The 22,293-nt window shown below is 38.4% G+C and overlaps 1 protein-coding gene across 2 annotated transcripts in view; it reads right to left on the bottom strand.

Moving 5' to 3' along the window:
- KIF26B (kinesin family member 26B) overlaps window positions 1–22,293 on the bottom strand; it is a 287,372-nt gene that overhangs the window by 184,478 nt on the left and 80,601 nt on the right. For both annotated transcript variants that reach the window (XM_071739124.1, XM_071739125.1), the window contains exon 3: window positions 17,819–18,352. In XM_071739124.1, coding sequence (XP_071595225.1) covers window positions 17,819–18,352 — 534 coding nt within the window. The remainder of the gene's footprint in view (window positions 1–17,818; window positions 18,353–22,293) is intronic.

Raw genomic sequence — 22,293 nt, 5'->3', positions numbered from 1 at the left:
GTATCAGCTGCCTTTTAAGACATCAGTGACCAGGCTAATTATGCTGAAATAACTGGTGCAGCAATGAAGAGTTTGTGCAGGCTATGAAATACAAGCATGTCTGATTTCTTCCTGCCTGCACACATGGGTCAGCAGCTACACAAAGCGACTGCACTTTTGAAGCTGAGGCACAAACCTCTCTAGTTCCCCATGTGCAGGAGAAATACATTTGTTATGAAAACAAACTTTCATTTCTATGACCAGTTACTAACCTGCCAGCAACATCAAGACATCATAAGAAGTTCAAATCTTACTGTAGCTGTTTCACTATCACAAACAGCAATCTGTAAACCATTGACCTTTCACTTGTCAGTTGACAAGAGCAACTCTAGAAGCTACCAGAGTGTGTCAGCATGTGGGCTTAATTTAAATGACATTATTGACCCAGAAAGAAACCTTTCTATAGCTAGCAAGAGAGTAAGCAATAAAAACACCATTAGTTTTTCCATATATAGGTGTGTGAACTGGATCATTAGTCTTTATTTAAAAGACATATGATCAAGTTCTTCCATGAAACCACAGAGAGAAGTACTTTATTTCCAGCACAAAAAGAAATCTGACAGAGATTCCTGCAGTGATTATGGCATAAAAATGCAGCATAATAACAATTCAGCCCACACACAGTCACATCAAGATCTGACCTTTTTGGGGAGTAGGACCAGTATGTGTCTGATGGGTCTCTTACCCAGCTGCTCATGGAAAGGTGCGTGGGTTTGACCCCCAGCAATCTAGAAAAAGCCTTGAATATATTTAGAAACTTGTACCATTCCAATGGCTTCCCCATTGGAAAGGAATTATTGACAACAACTTTTCTATTGATTGCTGCCAAAGATTTAATTGTACTAGTGCTGGCAGACACCACAATAATACAAATTGTCTCCTCTGTGTAATAGGTCATAAGACCTAATGTACCTTATAAAGGGAAGAACCAAAGGACTTGGACTTGAATCTTGCATGAGATATGAGCTTTTGAACAAACAGAAAAGAGCCAGAAAAGCTTGCAAAGAGTCACCTGTTATTTAGAATAGCTTTTTAGAACCCAGGAATATTTTGTAGCAAGCAATACAGAAGCCTGGAAAATTTAAGTAGAAGACTGAGAAATCTCTCTCAACTCATCAAATATTCTAAGCTTAAAGATTCTTTTTATAGTATCTTTTTCCATGTGCTTTCCTAGGTGATCCTCACACAGACATAAATTTTTCAGACCTGATTAAATAAAAGTTAACCTCTGATACCAATGATTGTTAGTACTGGTTATGCAGCTTTCTCTTTTGCAGTCTCAATAAAATCTTAACAACTCATCATCTGAAAGGACTTTGAGGAGAGCCTTGTATATCCTGATCCATTATTTACTGAAAACAAAATGTGAGGTGCATGTTTGAATGCTTTGTTAAATTTGCATTTCTCAAGAGAAGCTTAAGGCTCCAAAACCTGCAGGCAGCAAAAAAAGCTTTAAAAAATACTGTGTTCAGATCTGTCTACTCACTAAGTTACTGTGTACCTTCCCTCCATCTCAGTTTAGTTTGATCGGTCTTCTACAACACATCTTCCAGTGTATTTCTGACATTCTAGTAAGATCTCTCATCTTAAGAAGTATAATTTGTCTCACTCCTGAAGAAGAAAGCATCTTTTCTATTTTCGTTGGCTGGGCTCAATTCACAGGAAGTGTTTACAGCTGTAAAGTAACCGGTTTAATGCATGAAATTTAGTTCTTAAACATGTTAATATCAGCTTCAATGCTCACAGTTAAAATAACATCACAGAAGTTGTACATATTCAGGTGAAACATTCAACTCATCATTTGTAATGCTGTCTAGGAGCCAGTTTACTTTTCAAACACTAATTGACATTGTATGAGGTGTTATGAGGGCTCAAGAACAGAAATCCCTTGCTGTGCCAACTCAAAACAGCTGCCCACTTGCCCACACTTAATCTGTGGCAAATGCAAGGTACAAATGATTCATCTCACAATTACTTATTAGAGCTGTCAAAGAAACCATGTCAAATCATCTTGAATTTTCTGTGAACTATCAATATGAATTCACAGTTATCATGTATTAGGTAAAGCTTGATAAAAAGTTATCAAGCTGATCATGGGTCAAGTCCTAAGACTTAGATTAAGCTAGGACAGCCAAACTAGGAGCTTTACACAAGGCTGAATGCAGATCAGTTCAGAAGTTAAACTGAACATCCAGAAGAGTTCAGCAGGGCTAGACATAAACAGAGGGTATTGGCTGTTACTTGGTCTAAAAAAACACACAAAAAATATGCTGAAGTGAAAACAAGAGAAGCACCAAGGGAATGGTGTTGCAAGAAAGGCACTTTCCAGGGGCTGAAGAACTGAGTCTTGTACTTGCCTAGGAAAGACTCTTACTCCATTCCAACAAGCAGAGATGCCAATTCATTCTTCAGAATTCAACAGCATATCCTTTCAATACAAATACCCTGCAAGATCTTAACATCTCAAGATAAAAAGCATAACAATATTGTGTTCCTCTTTTCCCACAGGGAAACAGCATTTAGCCTCATTTTCCATGCTGAAAACTTCCATCTTTTCAGTGAACTGCAGAAACTATGGCTAATCCACCATCTCACAATGTGGAAGTCATGCTGGACTGCATTGCCCTTTGGCTCTGTAGCTGCCTTCCCCTTTCCTGTCTCTACTATTAGCAGTTCCTTGCAGGTGTTCTTCTTTCATGGTACTAACACAGATTTCTAGCAATATCTAATGTCACAGTTATCAGCACTAATGGGAGTTGACATGAAGTTGTCTGATTTCCAGAGTCAGTATGCAACTGCTAAAGTTTTCCCTTTAAAATAAAAACCATAACACAAGAAGCAGTTCTGCAGAAGCTATTGCATCAGCAGGAGTGACCCTGCTATAAATATAACAAAGTTGTTTTTTCTAATCTGTCACAATACATGAACACCTCTCTTACTTTCATGTTAATAATACAAGCGTCCTGATGAGGTTTTAAAACTATTTTATGGTAACAACCACCATACTTTTTAACAGGCATACATTAAAAGAACTCAAAAGGTGCCAGACAGCCTTCAAATGAGACCAGTAGCTGGACAGAAACAGTTCCTTCCTGGCCCTGAAGATGAATGCCTTAAGGCATGGCTTTGATTGCCTTATTACCTTAAGTTTGCTTAGCCACAGCTGTTATGAGCAGTCATAAAAACCACTCAGCTATAAGCCTTTGACTTAGAGGCTACTTCCTACAGTGAATTCTGTAGGCCAGGAAGGTGTCGTGTTATTCTGTCTTCTGTTTGCTCCAGATTTACTGCCCCCTCAGCTAATGAAAGCAAGAAGAAGAAGAGCACACCCTCAACCGTTCAACTCAAATTATGCTCTGTTAGTGGATATTGTAAACTATGAGGAACTGGGACCCTCTGTTCTGGTCACATTTCCATGGCACAGAAAATAGGGCAGCTTAGGAGGAGCAGGCTACATCACATAGGATGGACATTTTTTGCACCACACTGAACATATTCAAACTTTTTTACATATGCTCCTAGTCTACTTCTATTTCTTCTATTTTCCAAGTTAATTCTGGTTTTGCATAATCTCATTTGCTGCAATTTCTATGATGTTTTCCATCCAAACAGTTTGTTTCAGTTGGCCATTTTCAATCTGCAAGTCCTGAAGGCATCCAAAGAGAGCATGATTTTCCAGAAGCCAAGTGAACACCTCATTAGCTGAAGCTGACCAAGCATTTAGTTCACATACACAAAATGTTCTTTCCCCATTATAGATAATCTGCATTTTGGTCTGCAGAAACCATCAGAGTCCATCTTCACTATGACAGCTTTACAGTAGGAAGATTATTTCTCACCTCAGGGCTCTTCTGCACTAAGAACTTCAAGCATATTGACTGTCCATTTTCAGCTGGCATGTAGTGCATGTTCACTTGGAGACTGAGCAATTAATAACTATCTCCATCTCCCTCCTGACCAGCTAAATAAAGTCAGGTGAAAAACAGTATTTTCTATCTATCACTGATTTTAGATTCCCCTTCTTTTTAGACAAAGCTGGGACATACAACTCCTTTACTTTTCTCAGATGACACAAAAAAAAAAAAAAAAAAAAAAAAACACACATAAAAAAACCTATCAACTCTGAAGACCCAAACTACAGAACAGGCACTGGCTCCAGCCTGGCTGTGCTCTACAGCTTTTCCGAAACAGCAGAAGAGGAAACAACTGAACATTTATAACCTACAGCACCAACAAATGACAACCATTCCTCAAAAGATGATATTATTTCAAATTCCATCAGTGTAGCCTATCATAAGAATTTGGGGGGAAAAAATAAATAACTCTATTTGATTCATCAATATTTATTTTCCATTAAAACAGAAGTTAGATCAAAACAGCCTTCCTGATCTGTCACTTATTCCCTCTCTGGGAGAAGGGCTGTAGAAGACAAATAAATGACAGTCATAAAAGTTTTATACATTTTATTACCTGATGTGTTTGATTTTGGATAGCACTGAAGACAGTAAATAGTACCAGATATTTCCTCCTTACTAATAGGTACACTTTGTGTATACTTTCTAAGTAAAATTTGATCACAGTACATACACAGCATGTTCTTCCAGTTTTTCTTATGAATTATTGCCTGTGTCTGTAGTAGATTAATTTCAGTTAGACCTCTATTTTGTGAATCATTTAGTGCCCTTTTAATTTTCTTTTTTTTTGTCTCCTTGTAGGCTTTTTTTCCTATTTTTTATCACTGATATTTCGCAATTTCTATTCTTGTTCCTTTTCGTACTCTGTGGGCAGCCTAAGAGACAGGAGAGACAACCACAGCAAACTACTTGGAAAACTGAGAAGATCTAACAGTTAAAAGCCAGAAGTTTAAGAAAGAATATCAGCTTAAGAATATTGTCTGAAGGTATACATTCAAGTCTTACAGCTACATTTATTTCTTGCTTATAAGAGTCAGTGTACACTTTTCTACATTTTTTTTTCCTTAGAGACAGCAACAATTAATATATATTTAGTCCACACAGGACACCAACAGAGACAAAATCACTGCCCCAAGGAGTTTGCAGAACAAACTAAACTGACAAAACACAATTCAACAGGGTCTAAAAATAAGCAGTGATTAAAATTAGTGCAGGAACTGTTGGTCGGTATTTTTTATAAGCAAACAGCAAGACTACATTAACTGGTCCCCTTGGGAATAAAACATTTACAATAGATTTAATTAAAGGCATTTAATGAAGTCCAAATATAAGAACAACAAACAGGCCCCTCATCTGAAATGGTGCCTTAAGTGTAGTAAACCATTCTGAACTATAATAAATTCCTCCTGGTTATCTTCAGTTTTCATTCTGGCTTTCAGCACTACAACCAAGGGGTTTTATTTGCACATGAAATGGTCTGGATTTCCCACCCTTTAACTTATTTACTGAGTTGGTAATGGAAAAGTTTCAGAAGTTACTTTTAAATCAATGTTTGAAAGGAAGTCTTAATTCTACCTTAATTCATTTCTAATAGAGCACCATGGACAGATTTTCTGTTCCACAGTGACACACCAAAAGCCTCCAGGTCAGTTGCAGTGCAGTGTTCTACCTCTGCAACTAAAGGAAAAGGCTTCACATGTCTCTTCTCAAGGTATATGGGACAGGCATTTTCTACATCATCTTGCACAAGGGATTACCAGACAGAGGTGCTGCTCAGTGTATTCTTAAGAGGGGCTGGAACACCCCACTTCTACAAAATTAACTTTCAGAACTCAATGAACTCTGATTCTTTGATTTTTCTTAACATCAGCAGATCATACAGTAAAGGCCCAATGATGCTCTGTCACCAGTGAACTTGATTCCAGTCAGAATCTATCCTGAAATTTATCAGCTATTTGGTTTGGAAAAGCAGACAAGACTCTTTGAGGACACTGACTGGAAGAAAAATACATTTGTGTGTGTATATAGATAATTTCATGCACACAAAAATAAAGAAACTATACCATTTCGTGCCCAGAAAATCAGAAGTGTAAGGAATATATTTATACATAAAATTCTCCACACTATTTATGCATTAAACCAAGAATTCAGGCATAATTCTCTAAATACCTCCCATCACTAACTTGTGCTGCTCACAATGGCCAAAACTGAAGCCATATAAAACTGGCACTTTTACCTTGTGATCAACACAGAGGACTAGAACTCTGAAATATCCATTCCCATATGGTGTCCCCTACAGTGGGTTTCATGCACACAAGGTTCAGTCTTATCCATCAGAAATAGATGATTATGAACAGAAAAAAAATTAGTTTCAAAGCACGATTTTCCAGCAGAATAGCACCACATAAGGTTCCCCTAGGAGGAAACAGAGCATCGTAGAAGGATGACAGGATTTTAGTGTTTACCAGAACTACTTTTATTAGGAATTAAGGTAAATAACAAGGGAGATATATCCTGGGCTCAGAAGCTTTTTCAATGAATAAGTTTCAATGATGCTAAAACCTAAAAAACTTCAGATGTCAACTTAAAACTTCTATAGCCTTGTTCTTTCCCCAGGGCATACTTTCAAGTGAATCCTTGTAAAGCAAAGCCCTTTTTCTTGTTTTCTTTTCAGAAAGCGCAGTAGCAGCTTCTTGCAAATAGTAAAGTCTATGAATTCTGTGCAGTGCATAAAAATTCCAGCTCAAGCCTATTACAAATGTATCTGAAATAAAAAGCTGCCACCAAGCAAAGTATTTTCAGTCTCTTTTGTTTCCAAAGTTTTTCCAAAATTGTTGCAAATCTTTACACTGCCTGTTTGATAATCCACTCTAATATTCATTTGCCCAGACAAGCACCAAAAAAATCTAACTTCCATCTATGAAATAACAAGATGGCCCTTTTTATCTTGAGTGTAATAGAAGGTTATTTTCTCTGTTGTTTGCAATCTGCATAGTATCCATGTCAGGCATATCCTTCCACTTTCCTGTACATCTGCTTATTAATGCATGGGAAAATAAAATTGGGTTCTTTTCTTTCAAATATATTGCCAAGATTTAATTTTGATGCTCAAAGCAGCTTGGGTCCTTTTACAGAAACAGACTTTATAGCCTGCAAAATATTGAAGTTACCATTCCCACTCTTTCAGCTGAGTTTACATTATATGTTTCCTGGTAAAGTTTCATTTTTCTTTAGTCCATGTTCATGCAACATTTCACAAGTCTGGGGAGCAAATTCTGCAAGCTGGTCTCTTGGTCTAGTAGAGCTGTGGCTACCGACAGATCTCTTTTGGCTTTCTGTGGTACCATCTAAGCATCCTCCAAGAAATTGAGGAGGCATTTCTAGTCAATGTATTCAAATTGGGCACAAGAACACTAGCAGCAATAGCTTTAACAAAAATCTTTATTTTTCATGAATTATATAAAATTAAGCAGCAGAGAAGATGGGATGCTGAGGAGCAATCAGTTGATTTGAACTACTTGTGTGAAGCATTTGTAACTAATAGGTGCCCTCCTGTTCTCTTATACTTGAAAGGAAACCAAGCCATAACAAGCCCCCACTGCCACACTTGAAACCACGTTTTACTGGAGAATATATGAGGAATAAGGTGTTATACTATTCATATTCATTATATCATAGAATGCCAAGTGGCTTGACAACTTATGTCCCGTTGCATCAGTGCCAACCATCCCTGCTTCAGAGACAAAACATTGAGGGGGAGGGAAAAAATGGAAATACCTACAATATATGATTAAATTAATTGAGTAGGGAGCAAAAAAGAAAACAGTGAATGCCACATCACTGAGCTTGGAAAAATCTCAACCTACATAATCTGCACATACATAACCCCTTCCTCAAGGTCCTTTGCAGAAATCTTAATTTTGCCCTAGCTGTCCATCACACCAGGTACATGCATTTCACCCATTCAAATAACTCTGGTGTCCAGCAATGTTTAAAAGAATCTGTACAAAGGCTCTGAAGTGCAAGACAACACTTGAGAGATAATCAGCATCACTACTAAATCCTGGCTGCAAACAGCACTACCAGGCATTCAGGATTCCAGAGGCAAAGCCCCTTCTGATGACTGAGTAGGGCAGAGAATAATGAAAAGCTGGTAACATGAGAACTCCAAAGCATTTCTTTACATAAAATCAAATAGATCATTTATTTATGGAATCATAGGATCACTTGGGCTGGAAAGGAATTTTAAGACCATGAAGTTCAAACCATTTAGCATTTAAACCCAAAAAATAAAGTAAAATAAACTTTAGGACACCCTCTGATGCTCTTGTAATTTGTCAGGCCTGATAACCAGGTGACCTTTAGCTGTGTTGTTTTCCTAAGCCACCTGAGCAATAGCTGGTTATATTATTTTCCAAATAGGATGGCTTTGGTTTACATTACTTCAAAGAAAAGAAAAAAAAAATCTTCCACGAGCTTGTAAACAAAGCTTTACTTAAAACTCTTGTTGAGGACTTTCATGGAAGCTGGTCCAAATTTAGGCAAAACTTTGTGTACATTTACCTGCGAGTTCTGTCTGTGATCACTGCCATGATAAACATATATGGTACAGGTGACAATAGTGTCACATCACTTCTTATCTCCTCCCTCCTGGCAATGACCTTCACACAAAGTCTTCAGGCATCAGGCAGGCTGATCAATTAAGAATTCATTATGTCCCATTACTATACATTTTCTTCTGATGCATCTCTAATTTCTTTAACAACACAAGTTAATTTTTCATCTTCTATGTTGCACTGTGGTAACAGAGTTTTCAGAATATACTTTCTATGTACAAGAATAGAATATGGAGAGGATTGTGGTTATGGCTTGCATTTACATTTAGCAGAAATGTCTAGCTCCAGCAGCCTAAAACCTGTCAAGATGAGAAGCAACAATAAACCCTATTAGCTGTCTCTAACAGGAAAAAAAAATGACTATATGCTTTAAAATAGAAAAGTTTTTCTAAATGAGGCTTAAACTCTGCTTTTAGTAATAGCTTTGGCTGTCTTGCAAAGTAATAGATAATGCACTAAAAGGTGTAAAGAAATTGCAGAATGCACATCCCAGGTATGTTTTATCCAGTGACACTGAGCTGCACTCATAGATCAACGGCAGCTACAATGAAGTTAGGAAAGCAATTTCATCAAGAATAGTTCCAAACTTTATTTTTCTGTCTTTCCCATTATCCAAAAGCCTGTGCCTAAATTTAGCCAGCTATTTAACAAACATGCATATATGCCACTTTCACAAACTCAAAATAGAATCCAACAATTTGAAACAAAGCATGACAGACACACGTATATGTAGTTCAAAAAGCTGTCAAACACACACTTCATTTATAAAATCAAAGTCCTCAGATACCTTGATGACCCAAGTGATACTGACCCTTGTGCTCCATGCAAGGAATAGCTACAGATGTTTCCACTGAGATTTGCTACTGACATTAAGCACAATGGACACCAACCAGCCCCTTGGAAATTGAGAGCTCATTACTTTCCTTTCCAACCCTTGGTGCAGTTCTGAATTCAGGTAGGGAGGATGGGTGGGAGTGAAAGATGAAGAGCAATTTCATTTCTCCTCAGAGCAGTTTGTAGATGGTTTTATGAGCTGGGAGGAACTTTCTCACTCCTGTACAGATGCACTCCTTCCTTAATCTTCATAAAATACAGCTTGGTTCAAAAGCCACTGCATTATTGGCCTTCTCCTTACTTTTGTCAAGAGAAGCAGGTCCAACAGACTCTTCAGTGTGGGGTCAGACAAGAGGTATATAGAAAAAAAAAGCTTCCCAACCAAAAGCTTCCCCAAAGGGAAACTGAGCCCACTTGGACTACAAGAGACCATTTACACTCCCAGCAGCACAGATGTTATCACATTCTGGATGATCAGATCTTACAGAGTTAATGTTGATCTCATTCTTACCTGTATGACACTGCAATAGCCATGTCAACCGCAAAGTAGTTATCCTGGAGTGAGACAGATGAGAGTCTGGCCTCAAATTTATTTTATATGGCAACACCCACCTCTCAAGTTCCCCATGTCTGGAATATAACAGAACTATCAACAACTTTAACTTAAATTTACTGAATTAAAGAGAACTGTCCCAACACAGAAATTGATGCTCTGTTTCCGATGCCATTGCAGCCACACTTGTGAAAACAATGGTATTACATGATAGATGTGTGGAATCACATTTCAGTTACATCAGCTTCTAGCAATTTATTCCTTACTTCCCAAAACCACAGCATAACACCCAAGAAAAAGGCTTTAAAAGGCTTTTTTTTTTTTTTCCCACAGCAATACAATTCTTCATCTTCATGTTTAAAAGCTGAAATCATTTTCTAAGCAAAATCAATGTTAGAACAGGATCTTACAAAAGGCAAACAAAAAATAGTTATCATCATGTTCCTAAATCTAATCTTATTTCTATATCCCATTTCTTTAAAACAATGTGAGAAACAAATATCTCAGTCAAAGAGACAATACTTCATTTGTGTCTTGTTTGCATGGTAGCCTTTAGGAATCTGAAGGGAAACTCCTAAATTTTCCATCTAATTCTTTTGTCATCTCCTCCTTTCTTTCCACATCTTGGTTAGAATTAGTTAACCTTGTTTTCTATTTTCTCTCTTCTTGGAACACATGCAGAACAATAGCAATATAGAGGAGATATATCAGCCACAGGACTGTGTCTTTATGAAGCTTTAAAGACCAACATTTTGCTCATATGAGTGATTCAACCCAAGAGAGCTTTTAGAAGCCATGAATATTCACATGCTAGAGCAAGAAAAAAAATACTTAAAAGAATTTTGAAATTTACAGTGCGTTGAACTCTGGCAATGCTGTTGAAACTGTTGGAAAAGCTTTCTTCACTAATCTGTTTATCACAGGCTCCCATCCAAAACACAGCACCAGTCATCTGGTGTCAGCTGGTGTTTATCCTTCACCAGGTTCAGGCTCTAATCTAGGCTCTCTCTGCAGCTGCCACTCAAGGGCCACTTTCAGAATAGAGGGACAAAGAATCTAAGAGCTGACTAAGTACACCAGTATCAGTCAGCCCAGGTACACCTGGAAAGTTTCAGTAGCAATTTCAGAAATTCTAGTCCTTAGCAATATATTGGATGTATTTACAGGAAGCCTTCTCCATGGAATATAACGCCAATTGCCTTAAGCTATATGGAAATGTAGATCTTGCATCTTTTTTATGCTAATACCAGAAAGAAGGCATTTTTTAATTGCCCACATAAATAATCCATTTATGAATCTTCCTAAGCTTTTGGCCTCAGTATTATTTCCATGGCAATAACTTCCACAGAACTGTACATTGCACGAAACCCATATTTCCTCTTCTCACTTTCAAACTAGCTGACTTGCCTTAACTCTGTATGTTCTTGAACTATGAAATATAGCAGAAGCTGACCATTTTTCTCTCTGATTCTGTGCTACCATATTTACAGGGTGGGAAACAAAGGGATAGCTTTGTGTCAACGTATAATTCTTACTTCTCCCTGTCTACCCAATCTCTATATCATTTTTCCCCACTGTTAAAACATCTCCCCTCCTCTCAGTTTGTACTGTTGTTCAGTGATGCAAGCAGTCAGCACAGCTGTTCTTTCAGAAAAGAAACTAGTCTAACACATGGACAAAATCCTTAAGCTACAGAGCAGGGGAGGAAACCAAGACTCCAAATCCTTCACTAATTGTGATCTTCTGGCTTTCACTAATTTACAGGATTAACTCACTCCTCTAATAGCCCACAGATTTCTTCCTCACATCACAGCTGAGTCATGGGATTTTCATACTCATAGGATAAGCCTACTTAGCTCTTTTCAGTCCATGGGATAGCCTTTGCCTCTTTCTTCCCTTAGTCAGCCCAGTATCGTGAAGCAGAAAAGTAATGACTCTAAGGTCATTAAGCCGTGCATAAAAATGCCTTAAGAGATCAGATCACACCAGAGAAACACAAATAAGAAACCTCTCCTACAGTTCACATAGACTTTAGTTTCCCCTCGATGATATTACAGAATCAGTATACATCTGGGCTGTTAGCTGAGGGGGTGGACAGGAGGAATGAAATACAAAAAGCTACCTCCTGTAACACACAAATGGAATGATCAAACAGTCATGGCAGGATGTCAGCTGATGACATGCACTGACTTCAGTAGGGTCATATCTAATCATTAGAGTAGTGGTGTGGTTTAAAAAGGCTTTTAGTCAAAGGAAAACTACTTCAGAGGTAACTAATGCACAGGAGATGAGGGCAACAGAGATAATTAAGCAGGGATATAGTTTCAGTGCCAATGAATTTGCTTGACAATCTGTTTCTTGGCCCAGTCAAATAAACTTTGGAAGTAAATTCCTGCACTTTCAATCTACAGTCTCACTGTAGAATTACTTCATTGCTAGAATCCAGGTTACAGAAAGAAAATAAAAATATCAGTGCAAGCGTTTGCACACATTTATTCATCATCATCCTGGAGCAGCAGTAGGAACACAGTTTTCTACTATCTTCAGGGAGCCATCACTCTCAAATGGGGATCTCATTCAGTGACTGAACAGCTACTGAAACATCAGCCATCAAAAAAATTCTGGATCAAAACCTAAGAGGACAAAGATATAATACCTCCTGTCCTGTGTAATTCATACTGAATCATGTGTAGTCTACATGAGAACATGGTCCTAAAAGAGACAGTATACATATCCCCTTTTCTTAAGATGCTTTGGCAAAACAGGTGTGGCTCTAAGAAGCATAGAATTATTATAGAGAAACTGTTAGCCTACAGATGGAGTAACTCGATTCACATACTTTGCATTATGTGCTTTAGAAGCTACTTGAATTACCATTCTAGCAATAATTCACATTGAACCTTTTTCTGCTGAACACTTCAAGAAGGGACAGAAGCAACAGCAAGTGGAAGAGAAATAAATTAGACAGCAGAGACCTGAAAAAAAAATCTTGGAATCAAAACCCTGGATGAGAACATCCCACACACAGGCATTGGCTCTGTATCTGAACTCTTAATCTTTTGCCCAACTCTAATCATTACCAGTTTCTTTTTAAAAGCCTGTGCCTGAAAGAACTGATGTGTTAGAAGACAGCCATGACCTAAGTAAACTCCAAACAAATCACTCATCACTGAAAATTCCAGAACAAGCTGGTACTTTCTCAGAGAACAGTGTTCTTCTAAACACACATTATACATAAAGAGGAAACAGAGAGCACATACTGTAGGCTTTCATCAATTGTACACAAACAAAGCCTTTGATAACTCTCTGAATAGGCTTGAGATCATTATGCCTGAGGCCAAGAGGCTCTCAGTAGTTTAAGATCTCATTTTCCAAACTTTTGGTGAAAAGGGTCTTTTTAAGTGCAGGGTAGAAAGGAACACTTTTTCCTTTAATATAGTGATGTTCACAATACTCCTACTCATATCCTCATACGCTCTATATTTTTCCTTACTCATTTCAAACTTTACAGCCTCAAGGTCTGGAGCAGAAAGTGCTCACCCTACCCACATCAACAGCCACCTTTCCTGTTACCCATCCTTCCCTTTCCTGGCCCACATTGTTCCTGCAGCAGTTGGCCTTTTCCAATTCTCTGGTTCTTTCTTGTCTTCCTGTCACTCAAAGCTACCAAACAAGCTGTGCTATTTTATTTCTTTGCTTTGTTTAATTATCTGCTTGAGGACATGAAAATATTCTTATGCAGATGCAGGAAGGTAAGTAGAGGGCTAAGGAAATGGCCACCATTTGACATTCTGCAGCTCACACCAGTTCATGCCATGCTTTTGGTTTAGTCACACCAGCATGCTCTTAACTATGCACTTAACTTAGGTTAACAGAGAGTGCCCATTCCAAAGAGGAACACCTAATAACAGAGCACTTTTACTCCAGAAACAGTGTTTTGGTGTAAACAGCTTAATCTGGTCAGTATTTTTCCACTCCTTCACTAAACCCTAAATCCCTCTGACCTACTAAGGACTCAGATCTATCCCAGTCTTTAATGCGGTGGTTTTGTTTCAGCTACTTTAGCAGCTTCAGAATAAAGTAATAAAAATGTTATGCATTCAATTTAGTATCCCATTGACTATAAGAATTCTGAGAAACATTAATTTCATCAATGTATTTGGAGTTCTGGCCTCTATTTTAGAACTCAAGGCTCACAGGTTTCTTTGTCTTTAAAAGTGTTACAGAACAACCAGCCAGCAAGCAACAAAAATGTGTTTAACCCTGTGGTATCCTGAAATTCACATTAGCAGCTGCACAAATAATTACAGCCCTTCTCAGGTAAAACCTCACCAATTCAAATGAGCATTCTCTGAGCAGGGTAGGATTACAATCCCTCGGAGTGATAAGGAGATCAACAGAAGCCTTTACAAGTGGTAAAACACAGTCTGATCCCAAGAATATACAAACACTACCTTGCTGATGACTGAAAGAGCACGTTTTTCAGACTCTTGAGCAGAATCTATTGAATTTTGGCTGATATTTTCCTACACGTATTGAACAGAAAGGGGTCACTTTTACCCTGGCCAGGTAATCATTTCAGTATTCCAGTGCTCATAGAAGGGTTTTAACAGGCCATGCTTTTTGTTTAAGATCAAACAATTCTCTTTCCATACCTCTGATTCTGTTTTTTAAGCGACTGTTTTACCAGCAAAATTTGTTTCAGCACCTTACAGAAAAGAGTCTCAGCTGGTCATTTGTGAGCCTGGCTTTTTAAGAACCAAATCTTTGTTTCTATCTGGTCAAGGAGTGAATAAATTATTATTATGAATCATATAATACTGGGTTGGTTGAGACAGACAAGGCCATCTACATCACCTCCTGATCTCCAGGTGGCTCTAGACTGGCTCTAGCCATTTTGTACAATTTTTAGCAGCTATTTCTCTTACTCTTAGAACACTGCATGAGTTCCCATAATACCTCCATGAAATTATTTGAAAAGTTTCTTTGTATCTACACATGCATGTCCAGTTAGACATTATTACTACTTCTATTTTTCAGGCTGTAAACATATAATAAATTTTTAAATGTGGTGATATATAAAATCACTTTTTTTCCTTACTCCTGGTAGTAATGACTCTTTCTTCAAAACTAGTGGAATTGTGGCATGGAATTTAAGACTTGCATTATCATACTGCAGCAACTGAGCCCTAAAGTGTCACATTTTATTTTTTATGGGTTTTTTCCACCAGAGTTGAAACAAAAGTTGTCATTCATTCCCCATAACAAGCTGTCAGTTTTAGACAGTCTGGTGGGGAAGACCCTAGGAAGGAAACTACATCCTTGAACTTCCATTCCTTGAAAAGAAATAGTTTTGGTGCCTAGGACTGCTGTGAGTCAATTCTGAGCCACACCATGTCACTTCCAGATGAATGTCCTGTTCCTTGATACTTCAAGGAAGAAAATACAGTTAGTTTTCAAGGTACTCAACCATTTTTTCAAGTTATCATCTAGTCTAACAAAAGCTGATTTACAATGGGAGGTGTCTACAACAGGCACCATTAAGTCTAGAGCCAAGATACTGATTTCTCCCTGGGCATCAGTTTAACAAGATTAGGATGTAGAAGGGCACTGTACTTCTCTGTGAAGTGCAAGGGGTTTTATACAATAAATTATTTTCTCTTCCTCTTAGCTAATGCAGTGAGGCTTTTCTATTCACTGTTCTTAAGAGAAGGCCAGAAAAATTAATATATAGACATTCAGAAGTAAGTAGATATCAACTCTTTTTTTAATTCATCTGCAAATCAAGACAGCTTCTAAATGAGATGAAATAACAGAATCATCTTTCTAGTGCTTTGCCCTAGCAATTTTTTAACTGTAGCAGTAAGCTCATAACAAAAAGGAAAAAAAAATTATATGGGAGATCTAAGATGTTCTGAAAATGTGTACCAGGATGGTTTTCTGTACATAAAAGAAAAGCTTGCCTCTAATACTTCAGATTACAAATAAATTACATTTCAAAGTTTTCCTTCTTGACTAGTTCCCTGCCTGAAACAGATACCACAAAACCAAACACTGCAATCCTTTTAGTGTCTTTAAAGACAAAACCTATCATTGTTATTCATTGACTGGACAATTAAATGTGACACTTGAGTATAGTGGGATTTTCAACATTTGGATGTTGCAGTCCTAAAGAGAATTTAAAATTTACTGTCAAGATAGTACACCACAGATCAACATGTTTGTTTGGGGGTTTTAGGTTTCTTTGGTTTTTTTGGGTTGCTTTTGGGTTTGTTATTGTAGTTGATGGTTTAAGTTGGTTGCCTTGGGCTTTTTTTGGGTTTGGGGGGAGGGCAGAACCTGCTACCATACTCAAAGGTGCTGTCTTTTCTATTTCAATGTTATTGAAAGGACAGGGAAATGGTAGTAAAGAATTCTTAAATTAAATGAAGCCAAACTGTAGAATTAGTCTGGAAACTTTTGAATATTAGATTCTTTTTAGTAAGCACATTTAAGACAAAATTAACTATTTAGGAACCAAGAAAATTATTTAAAAGTAAACAAAATAAATTTTCACATAAAATGAGCCTAAAAGATTATAAATGCAGTAAAACTAAACTTATTTTCCCAATAATAATTATTTCATTTTTTTTAATGTGCATTCTCTGTTTAGGTTTTTTTCTTAGATCAAATTATGATCACATACTTACCTGCTGAAATGTGACTCGTGCTCACTAGAGCATAGACCCACAAATCTATAAAGTCACATATTTTCCAGATAAAATAACTGTAGTTCTCTTCTGGTTTTACCAAGTCTTCTTTGGTGCATGACAATATCTTAATGCATATGAATAACAGCTTTTTTTTCTGGCTGCAATATCAGTTGCTTTTATACTGATAAATGTTAAAAATTAATTTAGGTCTCTATCAAGCATCTGTCCATAACTTAGTAGAAAGACCAACTTCCAAAGATATCTATGTGCGTAAGGAAGCCCAGAGGGATATCTGGAAGAATTCAAAAGAATAGCCCTGTGTTGCAATCTGCCAGCACTTGGGTACTCTGAGCATCTCATTACCTGCAGCCAAGTGCCTCACAAAGCCCACCTCCTGGCATGAAAGCACCTTCAGGGTGAACTGGTGAGGATGGGCTCTACAGGTACTTACACGTGTGGTGTACCAGAAAACAGCAGGCCAAAGAGGAGGAAAAGAACATGCTGAGAAGCACGTGAAAATTACCCAGAACTGCTAAGCTCTGAAGAACATTGGACCTGCTGAATTTAAGAAATTATAAAAATCAAAACACCAACTATCAGTCAGTCCTGCAGAAGGTCACCAGCACACACTGACACCAATAAGACTGTATGTAACCTAGAACACAGCAATGAAGGTACTGTCTGTTACATGAAGACAAGGACTATAGGATCATATGTGCATATGATGAAATCAAGGAACCACTGTGTACTTCCTGAACACCCACCCAGTAGTCACTGGTGCACCAGAGATGGCTTCTACTTGTGAGTAAACAAGTGTAGCTCATCTCCCAGCTGTTTTCTAACCAAGTATTTTGATGAAGAGTGAGTGTGAACTGTGTGAGGGAATAATTGCACATACTGTGTGAACAGTTCTCTGCTATGAAAAACAATGGTTTGATACCACTATTAATAAAACATCTGAATAAAAAAAAAAAGTGTTGTAATACTGGTTGTCATCAATCTCTCCTGCAATTCACTCACTTATCAGTGAAAAGGGACTTTATAGCACTCCCTGTTCTGGTGCTCAGTACTGTGGAATGGCTCCTCTACTGACAAAGAGGAGCAAGCAGTACTAGCATGCCCATACAAACTTCAATGGGAAGAGCAGGTTTTGTTTTTTCAAATACTTACTTGATAGGGATACAGAGTGACACCATTCGTTCTTGACAAAGACCAAGTGCCATCAAGGTACTGATGAGCCTGGATAGCCACAGAGTTGAGAACGTTACCATTGCTGGGGCTGGTGGCCATCTGAAAGCTGACCTTGGCTTGGTGTCCAGGAGAGCCATTTTTCTTCTCCACCCCGTTAACAATTCCTAGACTGTTGGGTTTTCCACCGTGTTTGTTGGCAACAAAGCCTGTGTAACTGGATGGAGCATAAGGAGCAGGCACATATGCCCAGTCCCTGGGCTGCAAGCTGCCCATGTGCCGGGGACTCACTAAGGTGGGGATACTGGAGAGAGGTGGGGGAGAGCCCGGGGAGGCATCGTAATGTTCTGAGTTGGCAGTTTGCTCTAAGGTCAGCACCATCTGGATGGCCTCTTGCTTCAGCTGGTTCAGGTGGGTGGCACAAACATCACATCTGTTGTCCTTCTCATTCCATGCCTTACGAATGGTGTTGGGAACTTGGAGCTTCTCATGAATCACAGAAGAGAAAGCTGGGTCCTAAAAAACAGACAGAGAGGGGGGGAGACACAGAAGAAAAATGTTTAACCACAGTGAAACATTATTATTGCTGATTGTGCATTTCAAAAGCCAATTTACAAGATAAGCTTAGAATGCAAACAAAGCCCATTAGATACAGTCAACATATGCCAGCAGCAGAGCTGAGCAAAAATGAGAAGTTAGATTATGTTGCAAAAAAAATTTTTTTACTTCTTCTGATAAGTGGCAAATACTATGAATTCCATTGCAAGCTTTAATAAATGGCAAAGAGAACGCATTAACCTGCTTCACACCACTGCACCTAATTTCTGGCTTGAGTGAAATCTACTCTTAGTTACACAGGTGAGATCAAGAGCAACTCTACTAAAATCAGTGGGCTTGTAGCAAGGTACACAAATCCCACAAATCCATCTACTCTTCAGTGCAGCTTTTGGTACTCAGAAAATCCAAGAAATATTCCGGGGGGAGGAGGGAGGAGGGCCATTTCCAAGCATGCCTATGAGGAAAAAAAAATAGAAAAAGAAAAAAGAAAAAAAAAAAAAAAAACAAACTATAAGTACCATAGTACCATCACTCTCCCAAAAGCCTTTTTTAGAATTCCAAACAAATGAATGCTTGATAAAGTTTAAGAACTTTTTGGCTTTTCTTACACCAAGAATACACTTTTCAGTCTGAGAAAAAAAAAAAAAACTCTCATCTGTTAATGTACTGTTCTACCACTGTTTTGGGGTACCTACTGATAATGTAAAATAAAATACTACTTAGTACTATTTAGAAAATTGAAGATGTCGATAGTTTGTAGAGAGTGATTTTGTCTTGGAAAGCACAGTTTTGGTGGAAAAACATATGACCAAATTTAAATCTTCCTGCCTCATATGCTTACCATATGGATAGATCTTTGAACATCAGTGCCACTCTCCACAGAGCGATGTCACCCTGACCTGACTGCAGTCACTGAGTGATGGCCTAAGTTGCAGAGTGCTTCAGGAAGCTGTGAAGCCAAACAGCAGTCTTAGCAGCAGCTCATCACCAAACTTGCTTGGTTCTTATCACGTGTGTTTTATGTTGAGTAAACAAGGACATGAAAATATTTCTTGGAGATTTCACACCACAATTTTCTGGTTTTATAGACCAGGCAGGGTAGATTTCACTTTCCTTTCCTTAAATTTTGTAGAGCTACTGGTGGATTTTCTTATGACTGCTTGAACAGATTTACCATCAGGAATATCAAAATATTCTTTTTTTTCTTTTTTTTTCCTCTTTCTTGCTTTATCAATATTAGCAGCAAACTGAAATCAGACGGAATCAGACTGAATAGTGTGTGTGTGTGGAAGGTGGAAATCACACAAATTTGATCAAGTAATCAAGTAATCTTATCAAGTAATTTGATGAAGCCCATGCCATCCAAGACAGACAAATTTAATTTGTTGATAGTTTGGCTGTGCTGGTAAAGAATGAGCAGGGGATATAACAGAGAAGGAGAGAATTCAGTGGTAGAGGGTCATATTCATTATGATCCATCTTTATTATAGGCTCAAGCATTTTATTTGCACTGTTTGACTACTGTGAACAACTCCTCAGCATGCAGTGATTAATTGATTCATAAATCATGGCACCTCTTTATGTAGAGCAGCAACAAAGCAGCACCAGAAGCCCAGGAGAGCTGTGTGAACTGATGGGAAACAACAGAAAGCTGAGATCTGCCCAAGCCTCCAACTGGTAATTTCTATTCTATGCACAAAAGGGGTCAGAGCATCAAAGTGTGTCAGGAAGGCAGGAACTGGATTCTCTTTCAGCCCATCCCACTAAACCTTTTGGAAGGGGACTGGTGGAAATCAGGGGGAAAAAACAGGATGCAGAAGATGTCAAATCTCATCTTCCATTGCAGACCATAACTAGGTCAAGAGATCACATCAGATATAGGCACACAATCCATGATGCCAGGTATGCAGGGGAAGGACCCTACTTTTACCATAATGAACTAGAAAAAGCTATGTTTGTAGCTGAAGTGAGGTGTCTTCCTTCCAGGCTGATACACATTAGTCCAGGGAAAATTCTTGCTAGCTAATGCTATGGAGCTGCCTTTGTTGTTATTCTTTGAAAGTCAACTTCCCTTAGGCAAGTGGTCTTGAACCTAGGTAATTATATATAACGTTCAGATCCAGCAGCAGTTCAACATGGAAATTCCTGGATACTATGATAAATATTCCAAGGAAATAAAGCCTTCTCTAAAGTAAGCAAATGTCAGCATGATATAAATATTCAAGTAGCACACAAACTTTAAAGAGTGCTGGACAGCAGTGAATTCAGCTTCATCTCAGTGTTAAAACAAACATCAGATCATTCTCTGATCCAACAATAAACAGAAAGAGAGAGGGAAGAAGGAAGACTGTTCCTCCTCAGGAGCAGAAAGGCAAAAATAGGCACAACTTGAACTGATTACTCTCAAGATTGGCCCTACTAATTTATCAAGCTGTACTAGATTGATAGCCCAACACTGCACCCAAGTCTGGAATATGAAACAGAAAAGCCCTACAGGACAGCAAATAAATTTGGAGAAATGCAAGTTCCAGAAACAGTCACATTTCTGTTCTCAAACCAAAACTGACAGAGCTTAAGAGAGAGGTCACTTCCTTGTTCTGCGCTGGGCAGCTCCACTTTCATTTCATGGAAGAACTGGCTGACAGGTTTGCAATACATTTAGCAGAAAGGAGGCCACAGCTGGACAGTGACTACACCCTGGCTTGAATTGCAGGGAAATGCAGCTACATGGCACTTTCTGTTGAAGTATTTCATCTGTAAGCAATCATCTGCACACATTCTCCTAGGAATGCTTACTAGTTCAATAAACAGTATTTTGTCACATGTGAAAAATATGAAAATAGGACAAGATGGGCAAACCTTACTGGGTAAGTGCTTTGAAATAGCCCCACTAAGCAGCAGGGGTTGGAAAGGTTATACTCACTACTGAATCTTGTGAGGTCTAAGAAACTCCACACTCCCTAGCATGAGAGCAGATTTGCTTGTGAAATCTGAGGTTGACATGAGAAATACCATTTCTGTTTTGGCACTCATTTCCAGGCCTGCCAGAACAAAGTACAGTGACAGTGGAAACTGAAACAGAACTTAAAAAAAAAAGAAAAATCACAAGAGTTTGGTTTGAGCTCAGGAGTTCAGGGCAAAGGTCCATGATGGTTTCTCATATTGCTGTAATGGTTCACCCATCTTTAGTGTAAACAGCATTACTATAAATTCCTGTTCTTATAATAAACAAATGAAGGCATGTAAGAGGTGCAAAAAGCTTCAGGAGCTCAGACCACAGCATGAATGCACAAGACAAGCAGTGAACTAAGCAGAGTGCACACTGAGCTTTGTTGCAAGGAGCCTTTTAACATTTGTGAGCTTTCAAGACCAAGTAAATGCCAACTGCATGAGCTACTAAATTCCTCATCTTTGTCTCTGAACTAAAAACCTACATGGAAAAGACAGAAGAGGGAAGAACGTTTTGCTTTAGAGAGACCCATCACAGAGAGGTGTGCTGTGGAATTCTTGCTTTACATAGTGAACAGACACTAAGAAACACAAATACACAGAGCTGTACCAGGGTAAATGCAGTTCTGTTCTCAGGGAGGAGGAACAGCACTACTATATGGTCATGTAAGGCAAAGAAAAAGTATCCTCCTCTCCATCACCCTTCACAAGTCTGTACCTAGCTCCAGTACCAAGAAAGCAGGCTACAAACAGAATAATCCCCTCCTTCCTGTTACCTAGCTTGGTGCCCATCTGCATCAACAGAGAAGGCAAAAACTACTTTCAGCCTGAAGCACATCCATTTACACAAAGCTCCCAAGACATGATGCAAATGGGCAGAGCTTAACTGGTGCAGAGAGATGGGTGAGAAACACAATGAGCAGTTCAGTTTCACTTTACATAGAACCTAG

This window comes from Heliangelus exortis, chromosome 3 (genome assembly GCF_036169615.1).
Source record: "Heliangelus exortis chromosome 3, bHelExo1.hap1, whole genome shotgun sequence".
Taxonomy (NCBI): Eukaryota; Metazoa; Chordata; class Aves; order Apodiformes; family Trochilidae; genus Heliangelus; species Heliangelus exortis.
This window is presented reverse-complemented; position numbering and strand designations above follow the sequence as displayed.